Source organism: Labrus bergylta, chromosome 3 (genome assembly GCF_963930695.1).
Source record: "Labrus bergylta chromosome 3, fLabBer1.1, whole genome shotgun sequence".
Classification (NCBI taxonomy): domain Eukaryota; kingdom Metazoa; phylum Chordata; class Actinopteri; order Labriformes; family Labridae; genus Labrus; species Labrus bergylta.
In genome coordinates, this window is record NC_089197.1 from 17,634,930 (window position 1) to 17,659,146 (window position 24,217).

General features: G+C 39.1%; 1 protein-coding gene across 3 annotated transcripts; it reads left to right on the top strand.

Annotated features, from left to right (window-relative positions):
* Positions 1-13,362: 13,362 nt before the first annotated feature.
* nkpd1 (NTPase, KAP family P-loop domain containing 1) lies at positions 13,363-24,002 on the top strand. Of its 3 annotated transcripts, none has more exons than XM_065952842.1 (6): positions 13,363-13,765; positions 15,168-15,238; positions 16,196-16,312; positions 19,748-20,076; positions 20,633-22,069; positions 23,066-24,002. In XM_065952842.1, exons 1-6 carry the CDS (start codon positions 13,704-13,706, stop codon positions 23,354-23,356), a joined length of 2,307 nt encoding a protein of 768 aa, XP_065808914.1. In that variant the 5' UTR covers positions 13,363-13,703; the 3' UTR covers positions 23,357-24,002. The 3 variants fall into 3 exon arrangements, with proteins under 3 accessions (XP_065808914.1, XP_065808915.1, XP_020491556.2); XM_065952843.1 differs by lacking the exon at positions 13,363-13,765 and adding an exon at positions 13,786-13,949 and having other exon boundaries at positions 15,132-15,238; XM_020635900.3 differs by lacking the exon at positions 13,363-13,765 and adding an exon at positions 13,786-13,949.
* Positions 24,003-24,217: the final 215 nt, after the last annotated feature.

Consider the following 24,217-nt stretch of genomic DNA (forward strand, 5'->3'; position numbering starts at 1 on the left):
TCTCAGCAGAGTGTCTCAGACTGAATGTCTAATCGGAAACCTTCACAATAATGTTTAAAGATTTTTATTCTATGTTTAAGATGAGCTGGTTGGGTAGATAAATGTCTATGTTCTTATAAGTAGGACCCGACCGATATGAGATTTTCTGGGCCGAAAAACTATGTTTTGGGCAGAGAAAAAATCTGATACCGATATATCAGCCGATATCTTTCTTAGATATTTGAAATCTGTAGAGGTGGATGATATATACACATTTATTGCATTGATCCCTCAAATGCAGGTTTAAAACACTTTCAGATTTTCAGTATAACGAAGACAAGATGGTCACTCACCTGGAAAGTAACTGCGCATGTACGTGCATCACTGCTTGACACTCAGAATCAGAATCAGCTTTATTGGCCAGGTATGCTTACACACACAAGGAATTTAACTTTGGTGAACTGTGCGCTCTATGTACAAAAGAACAACATTAAATTTCAAAAATAAACACAAAATAAACACAAATAAGCAAAGACTAATATGTACAAGACTGAATAAGATAAAAGTGCAGTGGTGACTCCGGAGGGTGATAATGCTGGTTGTAATCCATATAGCAAACTCTGCTGGTAAAAGAGAACTGCTAGTGTAATACAATGAAACTCAAATTAAATGCAATTTGATTGCTCATCAAAGTAATATTGGCACACATCTGCGATAAATTAGCCGCTACCGATAGTCACTGGATAAGGTAATATCGGCCGATATTATTCGCTGGTCGATTAATCGGTCAGGCTCTACTTATAAGCTCTGTTTAGTCTGTTCTAGCTCCAGGATGACTGATGAAAGTTTTCATTATGGTTTAACATACCGCCTCTATGTATTCCTTTCTGTATTAATGTTTTTCAGTGTTTTGCACCTATGTGCATGTTCTGTTTATGTGTTGTTGTTGTTGTTGTTGTTGTTGTTGTTGTTGTGTTTTAATGGTTGTAAGTAGCTGCAACATCAGTTTCCCCTTGAGGTCAAAAAACTTGATGTTGGGAATTTAAAGGATAATCTACAGGGTCTGCTATGTTCAACAACTTGTTTCTCACTTTCTTTTGTCAGCTGTCCATAGCAGCAAGAAAAGGAGGACAGGCGGCACACTTAGGAGTCCCACAGAAAGTTTAATAATCACAAGTTTCAACCAAACAGTCATCGCCCGGGGATCGTATGGTCGAAACGTTGTGACTATTTAACCTTTAATGTCATTGAGAGTGTGCAGACCTTATTGCTGCTGATATGTAATTGCCCTGCTGCACCTATGTAGTGTGTAAATAATATTGCAACCCTCTTTCAGCTGTCCATACAGCCTACAGCAAACATTGCATCAAAAGAAATGTACAATCACAGGCCATAAATCTAAAACCCCTAATATATTACAAGATTCTGTTGTGCTCTATGGAGCTGGGGGGACTGCAGAGTTTGGTGATGATCTTCTTTTTTTAGAGTCAGCACTTTCCAAACATAGAGGAAAGGATTTGTTTAAAAAAATATATATCCCTATAGAAGTTGACTGGCAAACCTTAGAGACAGCAGGTCACATCAGCTGTTGCTAATTACTGTTCATCCCGTGGTTAACTCAATAAAACCCCAGAATCAAACTTCTGTTGTGGAGTTGGTGTGCTTTTTACAAGCCTGTGCCTGTATTCAATTCAATTCATTTCAAAAAGCTTAATTTGTCCCCGGGGGGCAATTCAAAGGCACACAGAGCAGTAAATTAACAACAGTGCAGGTAGACGAAACATTTTAACCTAAATATAAAGTGTCAATTTAAATACAACTTAAAGCTTAAACTTAAAATACAAAATATAAAAAGAGTAGATATAGGTGGACAGTGGTCGGACTAACAGATGTAAACAGATGTAAACAGAACTATGTGCAGTAAACGACAAATAAATAAATCCACCAAAGATCATTTTTGAGGAAAGCTCCCAAACTCTGTAAGACAACCAAACAATCCATGAATGTTTCTGTAGTCCCAACAACTCCAGGCATGCTCTTCTAGATGATCACATGCCATCCATTTAAGGAGGTGTGTTATATGCCATTGCATCATTAAGTTGATCAGAGTTACAGTAATGAATCACAACCTGCAGTGTTTGGATCAAGCATCTCATTAGCTAAAGGTGTTCCCATAGACAATGCTTTTCAATGTGTCCAATGTTTCATTGACATATTTAACATATATTTTAACATATTTAATACAAGTATCTCAGCCATCAGGTATCCAATGTTTAAGGACTCAGATCAAGATCAGGGCCAAATAATGTAGATCAGAACATCCCTGATGATTATATAGTAATGTCTGACTGCTGTGCTACCCAATATTTAGCTCAGTCTATACTATAATGAACAAATTAAAATAAAGATACAACTTTAAATTAAAGCTTGAACATCGCATACAATGCCCCTTATGTGGGACACACCAATGTATCGGTTGAACATTTGTAATGGCCGATATTGACCCTGTTGGTAGACATCGGCCCAACTGGGAGGGAAAAAAAAAGGTGGCAGTCACCAATGCAAGTATAGGTGATTTTTATCTGTTGTGTCGTGTCAATTTAATGTTTGCAAGCTAGCATACCTTATCAACGATTCAGAGAGGAAGTTTTTTTATTGAGGAGAAGAAATCAACCTGTTGGACCAACACATTTTTTTTCATGGTCGAATGTGAAAGAAAATGTCTGCAGTGTGGGAGTGTTACAGCGTCTCTGGGAAAGATCAGAGACATGCAGTTTGTAAGACATGTTCCAGTGAGACACTACTAACAACAATTTAAATACAATACATCAAATCACATAAAGCTTATTTGAAAGAAGAATTAAGTTAAATTAGTGATGAATAAGACATTGGTATTCACATCAGCAATCAGTGGAATCGTTTTTTTTTTTTTATTGTTTTCTTTATCAGCAGTGATTTTCACAATCTGTGCATCGCTATTCTGTATGTTTCCAAAGGTTCTCCCTTTAGAGCCAATGGAGCGTATAGTAATAAGTCAGGCAGAGCAGTGGGGGCTTCCATCAGCTGATTGGAATCAGCACACTTTACAATCACCAACTCATTCAGCAGCGATGTGGCCACAAGCTGACCAGCGACATCCAATCAGATTTATCCAGAGGTACGGAGAAGCCGGTATAACCTGACACTTATCTCTCTATGTCTCTGTTGGTGCTGTTTGGTGTCACAGCTCCCTGCACCAGCGCAACCTGCCAATGTGGTGCTTTAATTTAGATTTAATGTTCAGTTACGTGTTTATTAATGGGGGATTAGTTCTAGCAGCAGAAGCCTCGCTGCTGCTCGGATTATTTCAGAGCTGCCTCAAAGAACAGAGCTTTAATATAAATATAACCCTGTAAACATTTGCTATAAATGGGCGAGTCCTTGATGTGAACATCTGATTCAAAGATTCCTAGATTCCTTTTTTCAAGATTATTTGTTGGGCTTTCTTTGTCTTAATTTGAAAGGAAAGCTAAAGATGCATGCACCAAATAGCCTCAGGATATGCTACCAAAAAGCTTAAAACCTTCAACTTTTGTAAAGATTTTGCAACTACTCAAATCAACTACAGTGATGGTTTTTGGTTTATTAATTTATTTATTTATTTTAAATGTTATTGGATGAATGTATTTTTTTTTTCTAGGGCTGGGAATCTTTGGGGGTCTCTTAATTCGGTTCAATTTCGATTCTTGGGGTCACTTCAGGATCTACTCCAGCCATCTGTGAGACTGGCTGAATTTCTTGCTGCTCCAGTTAAAGAGTCAAAGAGCAAGCCTTAGCACTCAGCAGGGAGTGACTGATTAGCCAAAAAAAAAAAAAGATTTTTGGAAGTTATGCATCTATTTAAAATCTCAGAAGATAAGAATCTTTTTATATATTGATTTATATTGACTTTTATTATATATATATATTATATTGATTTTTTCCACCCCTGGTTTTTTGTATTCTTTCAGTATTTTTGTTGGGTTGTGTAAGGACTGAAAATAAACTTTTAATGGAGTTTGTGGCTTTGAAGAAGGCTAAAGAGGCTTAAGAAGCAGCTTTTATCTCAAAAAGGAATATTTTTGTGTTAAAGAAGGTTAAATGAAAAGCTGTTTTTAAACATTCAGAGACGGCCTAATGAAGGCCTGAATGACTTTAACCATGTTCACTAAAGTTTTTATAATTGTGGTTCTTTGACCAGAATATGGAACTCATAACAACAAAAAAAAAATTAAGAAACAACAATTAATTCAAGAATATCATTGGGATCAGAAATGGCTGCCAGCTACATTTTTTTTTTTTTTTTACAGAATCAGTATCAGATCTGATTTTCTCAATCTTAATATGATGATATAGAATTAGGCTGCACACGAAATCATAATTCTTTTGCTTTGACAATATGATGTTCACAATACTCACCTTACAAAAGTCCCAATCATTTTCAATAAATCATAAAATAATTTTATGTAAACAAGCAATGCTTTGTCTCAGAATGCATACATGTTGGATGGTGGCCTATGACGCAGTCACAAGGAGCTCAAGACAGCTTCTACTCTCAGGTTAATTGATGCCAATTTAGTTTTGGTATAAAAAATGCCTTTCGGATTTATTTTAGATTCAGGTCTAACATGTTGCAAACATGGGTACATGTGTTAAACATGAAGAACAGCAGACTCAGAAAGTGTGAGTTATAGCTAATATGCACTCTTGATTCTTTTTTTTATCCCACTTCATATCAATATCTCAATGTTGAACAATGCAATCGTACATTGCACATTTTACTTATCTCATGCAGGCCAACTTTAGAAGTCATGCAATGTACTGCTAAAACAACCAAGCCATTACATTGCCAAGTGACTCGATCACTCACACAATATGAAGGCAGATATTGTTATTGGTCATATTGGTTGGTGTGACTATTTGTGTTGACAGAGAAATATTTGCTAATTAATGCATGAGTTATCCAAATTATGAACTCATTAGCATACATGATTATATGTAATGTATGATGGTGATTATAGCAGGACATGCTGTTTCGCTTGTTTAAGGCAGTGGGAGAGCTGAGAGAGAGACAGGCAGCAGGGGAGAGAGAGGACATGTGCTCAGCAGGGTTTTTGTCCTGTGCCAGCAGGGTTAACAGTGTGATGTTTCTCAGCTGAGGCCAACAGATACTTACTCCTGCTCAAGTCTTACTGAAGCTGATTCCATTTTTAAAGGCCACTTCACTTAAATGAAAAAGAAAATAACATGTTGTCCTGGCTTTCAGATGTTTTTCTTTGCAAAAAGAACTGTGCACAGAAGAAATGTATTTTACGTCAGATATACCCAGAATATTTGAGCACACTATGAGCAGATCAAAACAATTAATAGACACTGAAATAGTTTGTTTATATGCAAATAGAAACATATGTAAGCACAAATCCATATATAAATACTAGCACATTCATCCAGTACAGGTATAATACTACAATACATTACTCTTTTAAACTCAGTCAAGATCAAATTATTGCCCAAGATCTATTCTTATGCACTTTAAGACAAGGAACGAAAGTCTGCAAGTTTGAGGCTGCAGATGGAAGAGTATTCAAATGTGTTATGGCCTTAAATGAAAAAGCAGAATGTGCTAATGCAGTGCGCCGCACTGGGATGTTCAAGTTTAGAGCCTATTGAAAGGATTTGTTCATGTACTCCAAGTGGAGCTATTTAATAGTGGTGCAGTCAGGAGGTTGGTTTAATTAAATATAGACAGAGTCTAAAAACAGAACAATATTTTCAAATCTTAAGAAGTAATACTTGAAAAATGTGTGATGGTGATTATTTAATAATTTCCCATCAAAAACTCTAAGTCTAGTTTAAAGAATCTCAGTTGGTTTCACGATAGTCTTGATGGCCCTGCAAAGCAAAATACTGTACTTGAATACTTAATTAAAGTTCTTATTTCTGAAGATTTTCAGTGATTAAGTGTCTGTAAAGTCTCTATCTTTTGCTGATTGAGTTATTACATTTCTGATTGAGCCTGTGGTGACCAAATCTGCATTTTATCTTCAGTATTTCAAAACAAGGAATCCAGTCAACTTCTCTAGGAACAATCACCAGCAGGGGTTGGCCAATCAGAGCATCTGAGGGAGTTTACTGTGGTGTACCATTTTCTCTGGTCCGTGCTGTTTGTGAGTAAACGGTAAGTATAGCCAAACAAACGAACAAAGAAAAAATCAATGACTGCATAAAATGGCTCTTCAAACCAAGTGCAAAGCCAAAGCAAAACAAATGGCAACTGGTGGAGAAAACACATCATCAGCTAGGACGCTGTTTGGATCTCTGGTCGGGTTCTACTCCAAAAAAACAAGTCATTTTAATTCTTCACTTGTTATCTGTTGCCACCATATTCACATGTTTTGTTTTTAAGTGCTCCTCTCAGATTAGTGGACATTCACGGTCATTGAAGAACACCATTGCAAAAAGCTTCTTTCGTCAAAATCAACACTCCAATCCATGTTGCTTTAAAAATGGCACAATACAGGGTGCTGGATGGCCTAGCGGTTATGTTGCGCACCCCCATGTGAGCAGGATATGGTCCTTGCCACAGCGGTTTTGGGTTTGAATCTGGCCTCGGATCTTTGCTGCATGTCATCCCCCACTCTCTCCTCCCTACATTTCCTGTCTCTCTTCAGCTGTCCTATACAATAAAAAATACAACTTTAAAAAAAAAAAAATGCCACACTATTTCTCTATTACTCCCAAAAGTCAAGAGTCAAAATTAAAACACCAAATAGAGTTTTTTTGTCCGTTCAAAATATACATATGATGTTTGAGGCGTTTGCTGAGGTGGCTTCATACTGTTTTTTTCTGCCACTTTTCTGTCATCCTATAGAAGAAAAAAAACAGAAATCCCTGAGCACTGAGTGTTCGTCCTAAAATGTTATTCATTGATAGCTAAGCTTTGCACATCACATTTTAACAATAATCTATTTACCACTGCGCAGGGCTAATGCAATATTATACAGTGTTCATTCTGAAAGTAGCAGCCCCACCCCTTAACTACATATTGATCTTATCTGAGCAATTTAGCACTGCCTCTCTTTCCTCCACCTCCCCTCCCTGGAGGAAAAAGCAATACAGCCTCATCATACACACCAGCCGACACACAACAACACATAAACAGTAACACACGTATGCACATATACACTGTGGGTGTGATAGAGGGATGTGTGCGTGTGCGTGTGCAAAGGGGGGGGGGGGTCACACTCGAATACATGACTAATAGACTGTCGACATAGATAAATGACTTTTTAAGTAACAGAAAATTGCTCTGTATTCCATTCACTGAACAGTAGTTGCCTCTCTTCTCTATCTATCTTCCCTCTTTCTTTCCCTGTCTTCAGCTTGTTCATCCTCCCTTCCTTCTGCTTCCTCATCATCATCATCTCCTCCACACGCCCTCCTCATCTCTATACCTGTGCACCACAGAGTCCCTTCTGTTCCTCCAGTTCATCCTGCTTACATTTCCACCCCTGTTTCCAAAGCAACAAGTGGCAAAGTCTTCTTTTTTTTACTTTTTGTGTGTGTGTGTGTGTGTGTGTGTGTGTGTGTATGCGTGTGTGTGTGTGTGTGCGTGTGTGTGTGTCTGTGTGTGAAAAAGGAGACAGAATAAGATCTGGGACTGCACAATAGTGGAATTATGCAAATTAATCCACCCAGTGACAATGGATTAGAGCGGCCTCTCTCACAGCTGACAGAAGGAGCTCTGTGAGTCACTTTAAACGATTCTTGCCTCATAAAATCAGATTCACACTCCAGCTAAGACTTCTGCCTCCACCTTTTGCCTTTCTGCAGCCCGGATTTTTAAAGAGCTGCAGGATGTGTGTGCCGTGTAAACAGCCCTGACATCTGAATACTAGATGCAACAGTTAAAAGAGCACAGACAGAACCTTTGCACCACATAAGGAGACATTATTATTGAATCTTGACAGCTCTGCCGCGACACAGAAAATCTCCAAATGCATGTTTTATAAGTGCGTCTGTTTGCTGTGTGAAGGTGTGACAAATTATGTTTTGATGATTGGATGCAACCTGTTTTTCTCCTGTCAGACAAATAACACACACACCTGTGGCACTCCCACGTTCCACTATTTTATTTTCACCTTTTTATGTGTATAGCGCCTTGATAGTTTTATTTACATGATACAAATTCTTTGAACACCAAACATTTAGCTGCATTTTCCCTTTCCACGCTAAATCAGAAGAGTCTTTTCTTTATCAAATTAAGGAGAACCTGACAGAAATGTTAACAGCAATGTTCAATTCTTACTTTTTGTTCAAAACACTGCCGACTCTGGAGAAGCCATAACAAAGCATGCCCTTTCTCTTTGAATTCAAAATGCGTCATTGTGAGGAACACACCACAGGCCCTAGCTGCTCAATTTCAAACAGGCTAATAATAACATGTGGACTTGGCTGTTTATGTTTAAGTGCAATGTGAGCAATACCAGAATAAACAACAACAACAAAACAGCATAATAAATAAATTGCAGAAACATTAATTTAGGTAGTGCAGCGTGTTTATTTAGCATTTACACTTTCGCCCGTCTAAAGCATCTCTCAGTGGCTCGCTAGGTGGTTTGAGGAGTTGAATCTTCACACGTTCACTGTGCACATCAGAGGCATTAAAGTTGAGACTTTTATGTACACGCTCCATATTAAGAGACAGGCTACAGCCACACCAGCAGTTATGTGAGGCTGTTCTTAGTCACAGCTGTGCTCTGATTTGTAATGTTTAAATGTCAACACACAAACATGATCATGAAGACATGGCTGCTGATGATTAGAGCTGAAGGTCCTGGACATGTGGCATGTATACACAGAAATAAAAAATAAAAAAAGGTGAACTGCTGTCCCAGGCTGGTGATACTTTTACCTCTTGTAGCAGAAAAACTAATTAGCTAGAGAATGCTAACATTAACCAAACCAACTGTAGCTCCACAGTGACAAGTGATGTGGATTTTAGACAGGAAGTCAAAGTAAATTCAAATAAGCATTATGACAGGTTTTATTTACCCTGTCAGTCAAAATGACAGACAGCGAGTAAGTCTCACACAACCTCATAAAGCAAGAACAACTTCTGGCATCTTCACTATCTAATTTTAGCATTTTGTTGTAATGATTTTACATATAAGAAGTGAACACAATGTATATCTAAGCTGCTGAGATACACAATAGCTTTACATATACAGTATTTGTCAATAAACCAAAAGAAATATGACTGATGCTACAAATTTCATGGTGATGTCGTCAAACATGTGAATCTTATGGTGGCCACAGATAACAAATCACAGGGATCCAAAAAGTCATCAAGGATTCATCCTCTGGGTTTGTTTCTGAGGGTTGTCTGCATAAAAATATCAAAGCAATCCAATCCAACAGTTGTCTATAGATATTTAATTCTGGGAATAAGACTGAGCATGAGACCAAAATTGTCATCCCTAAGGCTTCAACATGCGCATGGCTAGAGGCAAAAAAAAACAAAAAACGTTGAGAGTCAGAGATGATTCATACAGGCTGAAGGAGTCGAAATGCACATGACACTTCAGTGATGGAAATCAAACGAAAGCATACAAATAGAAATACCTTGAATGTTGAGTTGTGCTCCTCTGCTGTGCATTCCCTCAATATATGATAGATTCTTGCATTAAGATTTTTTGATATTGCAGACTTGTTGAAGACATAACAGTTATGGTAGACACGTGTATGTCACCTCTTTTTGCACATTTGTTTGCACTAAAGGCTCATACCTTACTACAGCCGTTAACTCACTTGTGTGAGCTTAGATATCCTGTCAGGAGCTTTGGAGCAGCATGACAGCAGGTTCCTGGTGTCATGGTGCAGTGCATGCTGTGAGCCCTCAGGTGTACATGTTCAGGATATACAAAATAAACAAGATTAGTGCCCTTTCTTATATGATATAGCAACTCCTCTGTGCAAATAGGCAGGGAGACTGCACGCTGTGTTGACTGAAAAACACAGACACAGGTGGTTTGAAGCTGAACATGTTTGTATGTGTGTGTGAAGATAGCGTGGTAGATAAGAGGAAGCTGAAAGGGGGAAAGAGAGGCTCAACATTTAGCGCTGCATCTCGCTGCATCCTCCCTCCTTCTTTCTATGTGGGTCCAATAGAGGGCAGATTTCATATCGGCCTAATAACACCCTCCAAGGGGTCTCAAGATGCAGCTATTCCATCTCCGCAAGAGCTGCCATCATCTTTACCTTGACAATCCTGCCCCTGTCAACAGCCGTCAACCCCTGCCACCCCTGAGCCGCCTGATATTGACAATAAAACAGGAGGCAGGATCAGCGGGGCGGTGTGAATGTGTGCACACATGCGTGTAAGTCTGCGTGTTGGTGAAAAGGTCCAAGAGTGGACACTCAGTCCCAACAACAACACCCAGAGAGAGCTGGGATTTTTGCACCTGGTAGCTCCACTCTGGCAGGGCGGGATAAAGACAGATTTCATGGAGGCATGGAGAGGAATACAGAGAGGCAGCCGCACAGAGAGAAAATGTATAATGATCTGCGTTGTCACAGCCATGACTTTTGGACAGCTCTGGTTACTCTCAGCGGCCCAGTGGAGATGGAGAATAGTAAGCCTTGTCATGCATCATAAATGTAATTCCATATGGGAATGGAGCTCTCACACACAAAAGAGAATAGGAAATTTGTGCACCCCCATGAAGAAGAATGTATTGCCTTTTACGAGGTAGCAGAGGACATATTGTGTGGCAGGCCTCATAAACACATGCATGTTTCTCTCATGAGTTTTTCTGGGATTTGAGAGAAGGCTGTACCGAATGAGGGAGCGGGATTAAGAGGCAGGAGAAGCATAGACACTATTTACAATGAAATGGCTGTACTTGGTGAGAAGGGAGAGGATGAGGAGGAGAGGTCGGGAAGAGATGAGAAAGGAGATGGTGTGATCTGGGATCTGAATGTGAATGGGGAAGGAGGTTGAAGGTGCAGGCAGAAATAATCAGGTGTTGGATGTTTGCGCTGATAGATACAAGATCAGCATGCATGCCATTTTGCTCACCCCTGCCCCTGAAGAGCTCTTCTGTTGCAATCTCAAAGCCCCCTTTCTTTACCCCTCCTAATATTTGTTGCAGAGGTATCAAACAAAAAATGGATCTCCCGAGAGTGGAGGGGTTTTCATCTCGCTGTCTCTGGTGGGATTGTTAAAGCAGACACTGTCTATAGATCTTTAGGGGAGGGGGGGGGGGGGGGGTCATGGCATTCAGAAACCTCCATTTGTTGGCGCCATCATCCCCTCAGTAACGATAAAGGACAATCAGTGTGTGTGAATCAGCTTGTGGCGAGAATCTGGACCCTTGCACCTCGGGGTGAAGACCTTATCATCGTCTTAGCTTGCTGCACAGCTATGACGAGGGAGAGGCAAAGCTTAAGACATCATGCTCAGATTTGGTAGTGCTTACTTTCAGTATATCTGGCTATTTCACCGTCCTCTCCCTGTGGCTTAGCTGCATCTGCAGTGAGGCTGATCAATAGATCACACCAACAAGAGGTCTTGAGGCCAATTAGGCCGGGCAGGAGAGCTGGTGTCAGGCCACGTGTCAATACCCAAGCTTGTCTGCCTTTAGGAACAATGGATAAGGACTAGAGGCAGAGAGATATAGCTGAGTGTGTGTGTTTCAGTGTGTTAATGTGTGTGCTGCAGACACTGATTTACATTGAATGACCAGCAGCCCATCCTGGAGAACATCTAGCACGTCTTAAGCTCTTGACCGCACCCCGTTTGCAATAAATGCCTCCTTCAATGTCGGGACTGGTGCTACATACCAAACAGAGCAGAGAAGTTTGATCTGGGAAGCTGGATCATATGTCATTGTCCTGCTTTCATGTACTATACTTTAGCGCCCTCTGTTGGTTTAAGAGATTACAACCGTTTTCATCTATGTATGCAGCAAAGTTCATACAAATGAGCTTTTGGTGAGCACATTTCCACCCAGCTCCTGACAGAAAATAATTGTCATCCCCTGAACCCAACATATTACAATGTTGGTTTAATTTCCCCTCGCCTTTAGCAAAAATCACTCCAAGCCTGCCCAATCCTGGAAAATAATTTATCTGTGTCTGATACCTATCTTGGATTGATCATGCAGGTGAATTAGTTAACCTTAATTGGAAGCTTTACTTAGTGAAAGGCTGCAGTGTGCTGGGGGTTCACACACAGGGAGATACCATCCAATTGATTCAGTATTGGTTTGTAAAAGACCTGTGGACAAGCGATAACTGTGCGCGCGTGTGTGTGTGTGCCCACTCACTTACACACACACACACACACACACACAGAAACACACATTCCCTTTCTCTCTCTCACAGTCAAGTTAATTAAAGAAGTTGCACAATCAGGTAGTCGGAGTAAAGGCAAAATTAGTTGCCCTCAGGCCAAGCCCTTTAAATCTTAATCAGACGTTCACTAATTTAACTTTATTCAACAACTAGTCATAAATTAAGTATGTTTGCTCTGACAGTTGTGTGTATGAGGTTATATGCAGTGTTGGGTGACACCTAATGCTTAGTTGTGATGTTTAAAAAGACAAAATGATCAACATGTGTTTGTTTGGTTTGTGCATTTTTGCACAGTCAGTTGCACATATGATAGAAAAGCCTGAGTGATCATCAAGATCTGCAGCAATGGAAAATCATAGCACAACATAACTTATTACATATTGCAATTGCAAACGTATGTAACTTTGTTTTCCTATCATTGGATCAACAAATAAAATCTGCCACAAACAATCTGCCATCAAAAATGTTATTGCATATTTCCCTTAAAAATTTAGCCCTTAAATCATCATATAACAAGTGACAAACATACATTACATTTTCAATTTTCACTTTCTCTGAACTCATATAAAAAAGAGGGAGTCATTACCATTAAACCTGCCTGCTCCTAAAGCTAATGTACCTGAACATAGCTGTGCCCACAGAGCTCTTTACACAACAGTATACATTTTTATAATCGAAAAGAGTCATGGTGAGAAATCTATTTTTTAAGAGTGAGCTTCATGTGAGGTATTGTCATTTCTGCCGTCATCAAAAGGAAAATATAGTTGTGTACATTCTTTAAATTAAATATTGTAAAGTAAATGATGCCTATTTTTAAGACATAGGTTTCCAAAGTTTATTCGACACCAAATGACAAAAGTAGGCTAATTCCCCCCCAAAAAAATATGCCAAATTAAATTAGGCTTCTAGCTTGTTTCTCAAAGCTTGACTAACCAGTCATGTCATAACAAATCCTGCTCCGGGCAAACACACACTTTGGTGCTGCATGCTTTGGCATCTTAACTGCTCTGCGTGTCAGTTCAGGCCATGAACAGCAATCCAGCCATTCTCAACCTGGGGGACTCCAAACTTGGAATTCAGTTCATGAATCATGCAGACCCCGGGCTCCGGCATGAAATCACTCATTTGTTCCATTTTTCCACAGACGGAAAAAAGTTGGACTGTGAACGCCACGAGCTATAGCAAGAATGAGGATTTTACTAGCTCGTAATGCTTTCAGGAACTACCCACTTCACTGCGATTCTATGAATAGAGAGAAGATTGGGAGCAGGACGATGGAGCTGAGGGACTGAAAGAGGAGGAATGGAAGAAACGTACAGCTGCATCCCTGAGAAATAATTTCATCTTGTATGTTGAAGCACTTCCTGGAGAGTGACCGGCCTAAAGACAGACTGCAGACTGTGGTTATCAGGTGCTTTTTTTCTCCCCTCTGATATCAGTGTTGTTAAGTTTTACAGCAGGGAAGTTTCGGTGGTTTGACGTTCACAGACGTCTTAGCTGCTGCTATATTGTCCTCTCTGTCTGCTGGATATTGAAAGAAGGGATTCGAGATTATTCAAAATATAGATCAGAACTGACATTTGGAACTCAAACAGGTAAGCCTGTTTGATCTGTATCTGGATTTGACTTCGAAATAACATATCAGTCGTTATTTTATTGCAGATTATGGTATAATTCAACTTTTACGGTTGCAGTAAAGAGTATTTTATTCCACACTGATCATAGGTTGCACCATTAAAGTTAAATATGAACATAAGCAAAAACCTAGGTGTTTCTGGCTTGTATGTGGTTTCTGGCTTGTATGTGGTATTTTAAACTGCATGTAAAACTACTATGTAGCTTACTAGGCAAGTACAGGCAAGAACACAAAGACCCTAAACTATGTTGCCAGCGGGGAAATGGAGAAGGTAATGTCAGGTAATCATTGACACAGCAAAACTGTTGACATTTCCAAGATCATAAAAAAAATGCCTAGACTCTAGATGCTGTGTACACGTGCATGAATGTCAGCTATCTTCTTTAGAAAAAAACTCACTTAAACGGCCATCAATCAGAAACAGCAAAATGTAATCACTGTGGGCTATGAATTTCTCTCTTTCTGCAATGTAAGCGTTCTTAAGGACGTGCAATTCACACATTGTTGTTTTTTTCATTTAGCTGTCGAGGAGTTCAGTACATGAGCTCAAAAATCCTTAACAGCAAATCCTCAAGTTAAACTGAGAGTAGTGAATCAACAGAGAACAAATCAGGAGGTTTTTTTTTTGCTTCAGAGCTCCACTCACTGGAGGCTGAAAACACCTCTGTCTGCTCCATATGACATACTTTGCATTTATCAACACTTACTCTGTCAGGCCTCCTCAAGTCCTGGCTATAGTGTCTTTTCACAACAGCTGAGTTGCAGCTACTATATAAGTGCTAAAATAACACTACCTGCCTGTATTTAAGATGCATTTATAGCTGTTGAAATGTCTTCCCTTAACAATTAAGAGATTTCAGTTACAGCCCATAATTCTCTTAGAGCAGCAATCCTAATTGTGCTTCAGGTGACTGTTACCTAAGTTTTTCCACATCTTTAAGAATATGTATCCTCTCCATCAACTGTAGAAACAGAAGTTGTTTGTCAGGACTAATTACAAATGGTGCAAAAATGTTAAATGTCGTTGTTATGAACCCTCCTCTGTTGCATAAACACATGGTAGTGATGTAAAGAAGGACAGGGAATTTGTACAGAAAGCAACACCCATACCCGCACATTCACACACACCCCTCCACTGCAGGCACTGAGGTCCCTGCTGCTTCCTTTTTCTCCCCAGGTCAAAGGGATTTCTCTGTGAAAGCTGCACGTCAGCCCACCACACGGTCATCATGCATAAGCCGACAAAAGGTAAGATCCCTGCAGGTAATGTGGCACAGCTCTGTCCCCTACTGCTTAGAGCTGCTCCATTTTTATTTTCAGTTTCAATTTTTTCCTGAAAATAAACACATGTGCTTTTCTAACATAGGCTTAAAATATATAAACATAAGCCCCATCGTTGTTGTCAATGCCCCTTCTCCATTATTATTACAGTCATCATTATGTCATATTAATGGAAGATATAAGGAAACAATTGTCCCTTGTGCTGTTCTTTTTCATGGTGTTTGTTTGTATAATGATTAAACCAGCAGTCAAGGTTGGTTTGTACTTGTGCATTTTGCAGTGTGTAGTAAGATTTGGTTCCTTTAGAGTTTTTAGTTGCATTTTGCATTTTAATTACTTACCAAAGTATCTGGCTGCTACTGACAGTCAGGATTCTGAGAAGACACTTGGTCTAGCCTATATAATAGAGACTCTGAATACAGAGATTTTATCACCATAACATTATTCAAGATATGTCTGCCACATAAAAAAAAAATGTTCTTCTCGAGTCTTCACCCTTCTTTTTCTTTTCACAGCTAATGATGACAGTTGCTTAAAAACAAAATGACAGCAACAACTTTAGAGTTTAAAGAGAACATTTTCCTGAGACGTGTGTGAATGCTCACCAATCTGCCTGTATGAATCGCACTTTCATTCCCCAGTTGTTGACACGTAGTTCAGTATTAATAAGCTAAAGGTATGTTTTGGGTAATCATTAATCCTGTGAGCGTGGTTACCGGAGGATCCAGTTGTCTCAGTTTTTCATGTGACTCATTATTCGAATGGGTGTGTCAGATAATCTTTCATCTTAGATTATGTGCAATGCTTTTTGCCAACAGCAGACTGTGGAAATAAAGCGTGAATTATTATTAAGTGTTTACAAAACTAAATGTGAACTCCTCAGCTGAGTGAGTAATGCATGCTGTTTTTTGTATCTCCTTCTAGATGAGATTTATGCATATGCACTGTCAAAGACTCTGACAAAGGTTTCCTCACCTGCGACTGTGGGACTCTACTCTTCATGTGAGAACCGAACAAGCATGATTCTCAGGCGAATGGAAAGTATGTTATGTTATAACTTTGTGTACCCCAGCATATTGTATCTTTCACCACTTAAAATCATGTGATTTCAGTGCGTCTATGGTCCATGGGTCAAAGGACTTAAAAAAATTCTTACATGGGCACCAAACACAGAAAAGTAAACTTGGAATGACTCCCACACTGTGTTTGTTTTCTGTTTTCACCACCCAGTGTTAGCTGTAAACACAACTGCAGTGTGTGAAATTATGGTATGTTGACCGTGGAAACTGCACCTGTTAGCAACAGAAATGCTGTGGCAGCATGTAGCGCCACAGGCATTGGAAAAACTTTTTTTAAAAAGAGATGTCAAAGAAAAGGTCAACAGGCAGTTAAAAAAAAAAAAAAAAAAGTGGCATTTGTTTGCAAAAAGATAGCTGAAAAAGAGGAGAGAGAAAAAACAGACTCAGGAAAATTCAAGAAAACTAAGTAAGGCTGAAACAAAAAAAGGAACTGCAAGCTACAATTCTACAATTCACTTAGCAGACGCTTTTAACCAAAGCGACGTACATCAGAGAGTAAGTACAACACAAGCAAGAATCTATAAAAAAAAAGGGGAACAATGTCAGTAAGAGCAAACGATCAGCTTTAAGTCCGATTGGACACACTGTGCCAGGCATTGCACAGAGGCAAAGCACAACATTGACAGCAGTTCTTGAGAGCTCTAATCAGTATAGAAACCATCTTATAAGTCGTCGTTATCAAACAAAAACAATCGTCATTACCATCATCATCATCAATAATATCGAGACCATCATCATTAAGTTAGTAGGTATTCATGAAAGAGCTGGGTCTTTAGCTTTTTCTTAAAGCTGTCATCTCTTTCCTGCCACTGCTTTAATGAATGAAACTTTACATTCTCAGCCTCCTCTAACTGGAACCTAGCACCTGCCCAGGTAAGTGTAGGAAGAGATCAGGCCTTCAAATGGTTCAGAATAACAAAACATTAACCTCACATTTCCCTTAATTACCTTATGGGTACCAACACACACCAATGAGTGCTTACAAATTTCATTTAAGTGTAATTAAGAACAGTATTTTCAACTATCATCCCTGAGGGCATAATGATAGAAAACCATTTTCTCTATTCCCGACAGAGCAGCAGATCTACCCAAAGATCACAAGCGGAACAACAAAAACTTAACAAGCACAAACAGGGTGTACCCCTTGTAACATATCATATTTGTATGAAACAACAAAACAAGCTTTGAACAAGCTTTTGCTATTTGTATGACCTAATACATAATACATCAGCCCAACTGAGATGTAAAAATAAGTAAATATACAAAAAACAGAATTAATGTTGCCAATCAAGTAGAAAAAAGAGGAGAAAAACACATTTGCACGTATCACAATCCCATGTTGAAATCTTTTAAAAAATGCAACAATATAAACTTCACGTTTGTTTCTTGCACTGACTTTGCCACTGCAGTCAGAAAATCAGTGAGCTATGACTGAGCCTGTGACCGACCTGTGCAGCTCCTCAGAGCTGGCTGCTGCTTTAATTAGTTTTTCACAACCGAATGATTGATTGAAAAGTGGACATTGTATTTCTGTCCTTCAGGCCTGTAGGGGATCTCTTTTGCCTTTAGTACACACATTCACAAATTCTCCTTAACACTGCATATATATCCTGGCAATCAGAATAAGAACACTAATGTTTTATATGAAAGGTGGTAAATAGTAGTAAATATCCATAGTTGCCTTCAAGAGAATGTGTGCCACTCTCAGAGTGTCCATACCATCCAAACAATCCCCATCACAGATGACTTTAACAGAGGAAATGCAAGCAAAACACACAGAATCAAACTGTGTTTTAAATCCCTGACTGAAAATTCATGAGCATATTTTCAACTGATGAAAAAAAGACAAGCAGGTGCAACAGTACGTGGTCCTTTCAGTGAAGAGCTCCAAAAGAAAAGATGGTTTTAAGGTTGTTTCTTTATGTTACCTAAAAGGTCTTGCAGTATACATGGTGCACTGTAAGGTTGTCACAATGATTTATTTCTCAAACCTTGGTTAAAAAAAAAAAAAAAAAAAAATATATATATATATATATATATATATATATATATATATATATATATATATTGCACACCTAAGACCAAGTTCTATGTTCACATATCCAGATAAAACATGATGCTTCCAGTTTTTGTAAGACTACCAATAAGTATGCTACTGTTATTTAAGAAATGTCTCATAACTAGGGGAACTACAGAAGGCTGGACTGTGTGCTTATGATACTAATGACACAATGATGATAACTGACACAAAAACCACAAAAGATGGCATTACTACTGAAAACCATTCAATTATCCTGGGAATATAATCCAATTTCACGTTACTAAATGTGCACAGCAAGCACAATCATGTGCAAAATTGAACTAAACAAAGGCAGAAAACAAGTAAACAACAACAACAACAACAACAACAACAACAACAAGAACCAAAGTTCACACAAAATAATTCAGCTTATGTCCATAGCACTGCTTTGGTTGAATACTTTAAAGTCCAGCAAGTGAATTTGCAGTTGCGTGACAGCTTTAACTAACATTAACCTGTGGGTACTCAGCTCAGCAAGACTAAAGAAACATATTACAGCTCATGAGGCTTACTTACAGTTTTAATGCTGCTTCTTCAGACAGTCCTCTTTTCCCCTTTCCTCTTCATCGTCCCTCCATCTGTGGCATCACGATTTCTCCATGTTAGCGTCCCCTTTGCTGGAAGTTGTCCATGATAGTAACCAATATAATCCACTTTCCCTCGTTTCTTACCTATTAAAAGTAATGGTGTAGGCTACTTTCTGTGTAACAGTTAACTTTCACACTCTATATTTAACAGACTTGTTTTCGCTGAACCAATTAAATCATATGAATTAACTTCTAGACTAAACAGACTCACTCAGAATTAAGTTTGTTTTTAGTCCCACACCTGCATCATAACGTCCTGCAAGTATAAAAACCAACCAGCAGGGGTCCCATAAATAATCAATCGTTACAGTTAGCTAGGCTACTTACCGGTAAATAAAAATAGTAATATAAATATAACATAAGCTAGCTTGATGTCAATATCAAAGTATTTTTAAAAAAATTGTAAGTATTTTACATTTTAAAATTCCTGGGGAAAAACAAATTCCTTTTCATGTCTGTGTTTCTGTAGGAAACTCAAGGTGTTTATTTTCCCTGTGACTGGTTTTGGGTGAACTGCCATATTATAGGCCTATCATAGTTGTCAAACGCAAAATAAGTAAAACTAACCAATTTACTAACTTAAAAACCTTAACTCCATTGTCTTCTTTACATCTCTGCCAATACCCACATGTTGTTTTAGTTGTCATAGGTTTGTCCTTAGATTTACCAGCTCGCTCAATTACCTTAGCTACCTGTAATACTGTGTTTTTTATTTTTTTGTTTGTTTCAGTTCACATGAAGAGGGAAACTTTGAGGATTGAGCAGGAACATGAAGGGAGATCCAAGCCCCGCTCAATTCCTCCCTCAGTCACTGACTTTCTATGGCTCATTTTCCGACTGCTCTTCTGTAGGCCCATTTGGACTGAAGAGAACCAGCAGCACCATAACGTCAGGTTCATTTATGTACATTTTAGTGCCTGGCACTTTGCAGGCAGTGACCTGCTATGGGCTGGGATTGCCATACGACTGTTACGTGCCATGCAGATGAGCTTTGGGAAATTACAGCTTGTACTATACCGTGTTGCTCAACATGATGAAGAAAAGGAAGTCCTGAAAAAGGTTTGTGATTTTTTTTTTCATATATTTGGTCATAAAAGTATTACATTCACCACTTCCGTTGCAACCTTTGATGGAAATAATTGCTTATTTATCCTTAGAGGAACATGAACATTGAACCAAATATCAATACAATCTATCCATAAGCGGAGATATTTCTCAAAGTCATTGGGATTTACTGTCTACACTATAAATGTAGGTACAAAAATATGTACTATTTAATAGATATATCGTTTTGAAACCTAAAAGTTTAGCCAACCGTTTATACACCCAAATTGCTATTGTAACAAAAATATGAAAGTGCTGTGGCCAAGTCGATAGGACGCGTGCTCCATACAGAGAGGTAGTCCCCGGAGCGGGCAGACGGGCTCAAATCAGACCTGTGGCTCCTTTCCGACATGTCTTTCCCCACTCTTTCTGTCCCAGATTCACGACTCTATCCACTGTCCTATCACTACAATAAAGGCATAAAAAGACACAAAATAAATCTTTACAAACAAACAAACAGTGTAAGTGATGTATAACATGCTTCTCTTGGTTCTGTATTTTCTTGTTGCAGAAAGTGGAGGATAGTCGAAACAATTGGAGGTCCATAAAGATTTGCTGCTGCCCTCTGTGGTTTCTCCTGCTGTCCATTCTCATAGTACCAATGGTAATCCTGGTAGTCATGTTGACTCTTGGTCCTGCCAAACCTGAGATAAAACCAGATGAGGGGGAGAATAACACAAAGGGCCAAGTGGGTGTTCTCGAGGGTCTGTTCATTGCTGCGTTAGGAGTCCCTGCTGCAAGCGCATTGAGGTTTGCCTATCAGATGGGCAAGAACCTCATCTTCAGCCAGGATCTGAACATCAAGAGTGGGATGGACAATGAAAAGGTCAGCAGCCAACTGGGTTTCATGAACGAAGTGAGGAAGGAAATGTGGTTTCTGAAATGTTTTATCCAGTTTATGGAGGTATTCGAGAGGAGGAGGATCCGAGTTGTACTAAAGATCACCAATCTAGATCGGTGCTCTCCGAAGAAAATCGTTTCAGTTCTGGATGCAATCAACATACTGCTTTCAGAAGAAGAGAGTCCCTTTATTTCCATTCTGGCCGTCAACCCTGCTGTTCTTGTACAGAAGGTGAACTTTGCAGATGGATGCTTCAGCAAAGAGGACAGAGCTTATGCACTGCTGAACTCTATCGTGACACTGGCCTTCACAGTCCCTCCACTGGGTGACGATTCAAAGCGCAGTTTGTTTGACAGCCTGACCAAAAATTCCAAAGACGGATGTAGAACTGGGGGTCGGAATGAGAAATCTTCCTCCGATGTATCATTAATGGAAATTGTCTTGGAAACCAAAGAGTCAAAGCCATTGATTGATAAATCTACTGCGGCACCGGATGTAAAGGAGGAGGAAGTGGAGAAATTTGTGAGGAGTGTCTTGGCCAGCAATGAAAGGAATCTAAACCAGTACATGGTAGATGATGCCATGTCCATGAGGAGGGTGATCAACTCCATCAGAGTGACCGTGATAATCATGAAGGCCTTAAATGAAGAACTTCCTCCACCAGAATACATTGCAGCATGGGTGGTCTTGGCCAATGAGTGGCCCTGTCGCCTCAGCTGGATCATCCAGTGTGTGGAAGACGCTCAGCAGAGAGCAGATATCGATGGGAAGAAAGTGGACAACACTGATGAGTCAAAGACCTTATGGGACGTCTTCACCGAGTCCAGGGCAGAGTTGTACGTGATGAGTTCACAGATCGAGGACCTCCTCGAGCAAGACGGAGATCCTGAGATGTTTGAGAGGATCCTCAAAGTTGATTTCAAATTCACTGTGAAGAATTTGAAGACTTTTGAACTGGCGACGGTGAACTTGGATCATTCGATCAGGAAGGAGCTGGCTCAGATCAGAGGGACATCCAGTCTGAAAGATTCTGGCTGGATGAGGGACCTTGCTCCTCTGCCAATCGCAACCATCATCAAAATGGATAAAGAGGATGTTTGTGAAGAGGTAAGACCCTTCGAAAGATTTCAGACTAGCTTGACCTGGAAGTATCCATGGTGACTGGTGGGAACAAACAAATGCTGGGTAATCAAAGAAAACAACACTTGCTGAGCAGCTGCGTTATCAGTGTTACAACAGAAGAACATCTTGTGTATCGGTTTAAAGAGCAGCCTAACAAAAACTCTTCTTCGTTGAATGAGAAAGTCAGCCAATAATTAGTCTTCCATTCATACCATGAGAAACTACAAGATGATTTTCACACAGCGTGAGTATTTTTCTGCACAGCAGAAGGGCATAGTGGATTTGGTTTCCCTGCTGAGCAGTTGGAGGTGTACAGCTTGTTGTTGGCAGCTCTTTATTCAAACCCTCACAGTGGCTGCTTTTTCTTGTTCCACTACTTTCTGAAATATTAAGCTAGATGTGCTCTTCAAACATGCAGTGAATAAACAACTTTTACTGTCTCATTTGCAAATACCGTACGTTGCATTTCTTTGCAATCAATGACACCCCATTTGTCACCACATTCATTCTTCTAGTTTTAAGCAGCAATTTAATTTAGATACAGATAAAGAGATGAACGGATTAACAGTAAACATTGAGGCTGTTAACTGAATGCTGCTCCATCTCCTGGAAAACCTTGTGTGGGGTTGACGATTTTAATAAAGTATGCAGTTTCAAGCATTACATTGAACCGAACTATTAAGATGTTAAAACCTTAAATGGCATTTTCTGAAAATGCGGAACATAAATGTATTAATGCTGGGATTCATTTCATAAACATCTTAAAGTTTATGGTCTGATTTTAGTACATTTTGTAACAATGCTGTATTAGTTGATTAGATTCTTCAACCTCACAAAACGGAACTAAACAGAACTTTATGAACTCTTGAAAATGCAAAAGAAAAGTATTTTCAGATCCATCATGTCATATAAGTGAATACTATGGGACTACATCTTGTTCTCCTCTGCATGTTTAACATTAAAATATTCTTGTTTTCCCAGTTGCAGAGGTTGAAATATCCTCCTGAGTATATTGATATTGTGAAGAGGAATAACCTCAGTGGTTCGGCACTGATCTTTGGTGATGCAGATGATCTTAAGGACCTCCTGAATATGACCTTTGGTGAATGGGCAACTTTCAGACTGCACTTCCTTCCACACTTGCCAACGCAGCTCCGACCACAATACAAGAAAACAACGTCAACTCCTCCTCACCCTCAGAACCGGCTGTCTCGATTACATGCTGCCCAGCATTACTCGTCTAACCCCAGTCTGGTTAAGAACTGCATGTAGGAATCCACGACAGAGCCATGAAGTCTGGCATCTCTAATATTGTGATTTAAATATGTAAGATTTCAATAACACCTGTGCTTTTAATACAGTATATTCTAACAAGTCAAAATGTTTGTTGTGAAAAGGGCCTGGACAACACTGCTGTATTTTTATAATTAAATGTGCTATGGAAGGTGGAAATTGAAAGTTAGCAGGGCGACAAACAAGCTGTGAAATATGTTAAGAAAAGGAAAAACATAAAGATTAACCAAAATATCTGTGAAAAGCTGTAATTTACTCATGCATAAAACTTTAATAATGTGTTGTCCTTGTTGCTACATTTTCTAATACCATAAAGAATGTGTTCTGTGCCTTTACAAAAAACATAAAAGCATGCTAGAATTTTGAATCTCTTGTACTGTAAAAAATAAAAGAACTGAACATTTAGGTTTAAGAAAAGCTGTAGTAGCTTCTGTATATATTTTCTTACAATTGACATAGATTGATTTTAGATATAATTTACTGATAATGAAGATAATAAAATACAGCGTAAGTATAAGCTCCAGTAAACCATAATGCTCTTTTTAATGCTAATCATTGAAACAGGTCAGGCAGCAAATGAAATGTAAGCTTATGTGTGCAATAATTAAACTGCTCATCAAAGTGTTGTTGGGTACTTGGTCAGGTTAAAAGGAGCACTAGGAATATGCTGATTCACCAATGATATTCGAACATCAAAGTAAAAAAAAAAAAAAAAAGAAAGTCAGCTGAAGGTTAATTTCATCCGGATTCCTTTGAACTTGTTTCCCTCAGAAAGCTGAAAAGGTTCATCCGTCTAAAAATATCAGAATAATAACCTCGGGCATTTACAGTACCAGCCAA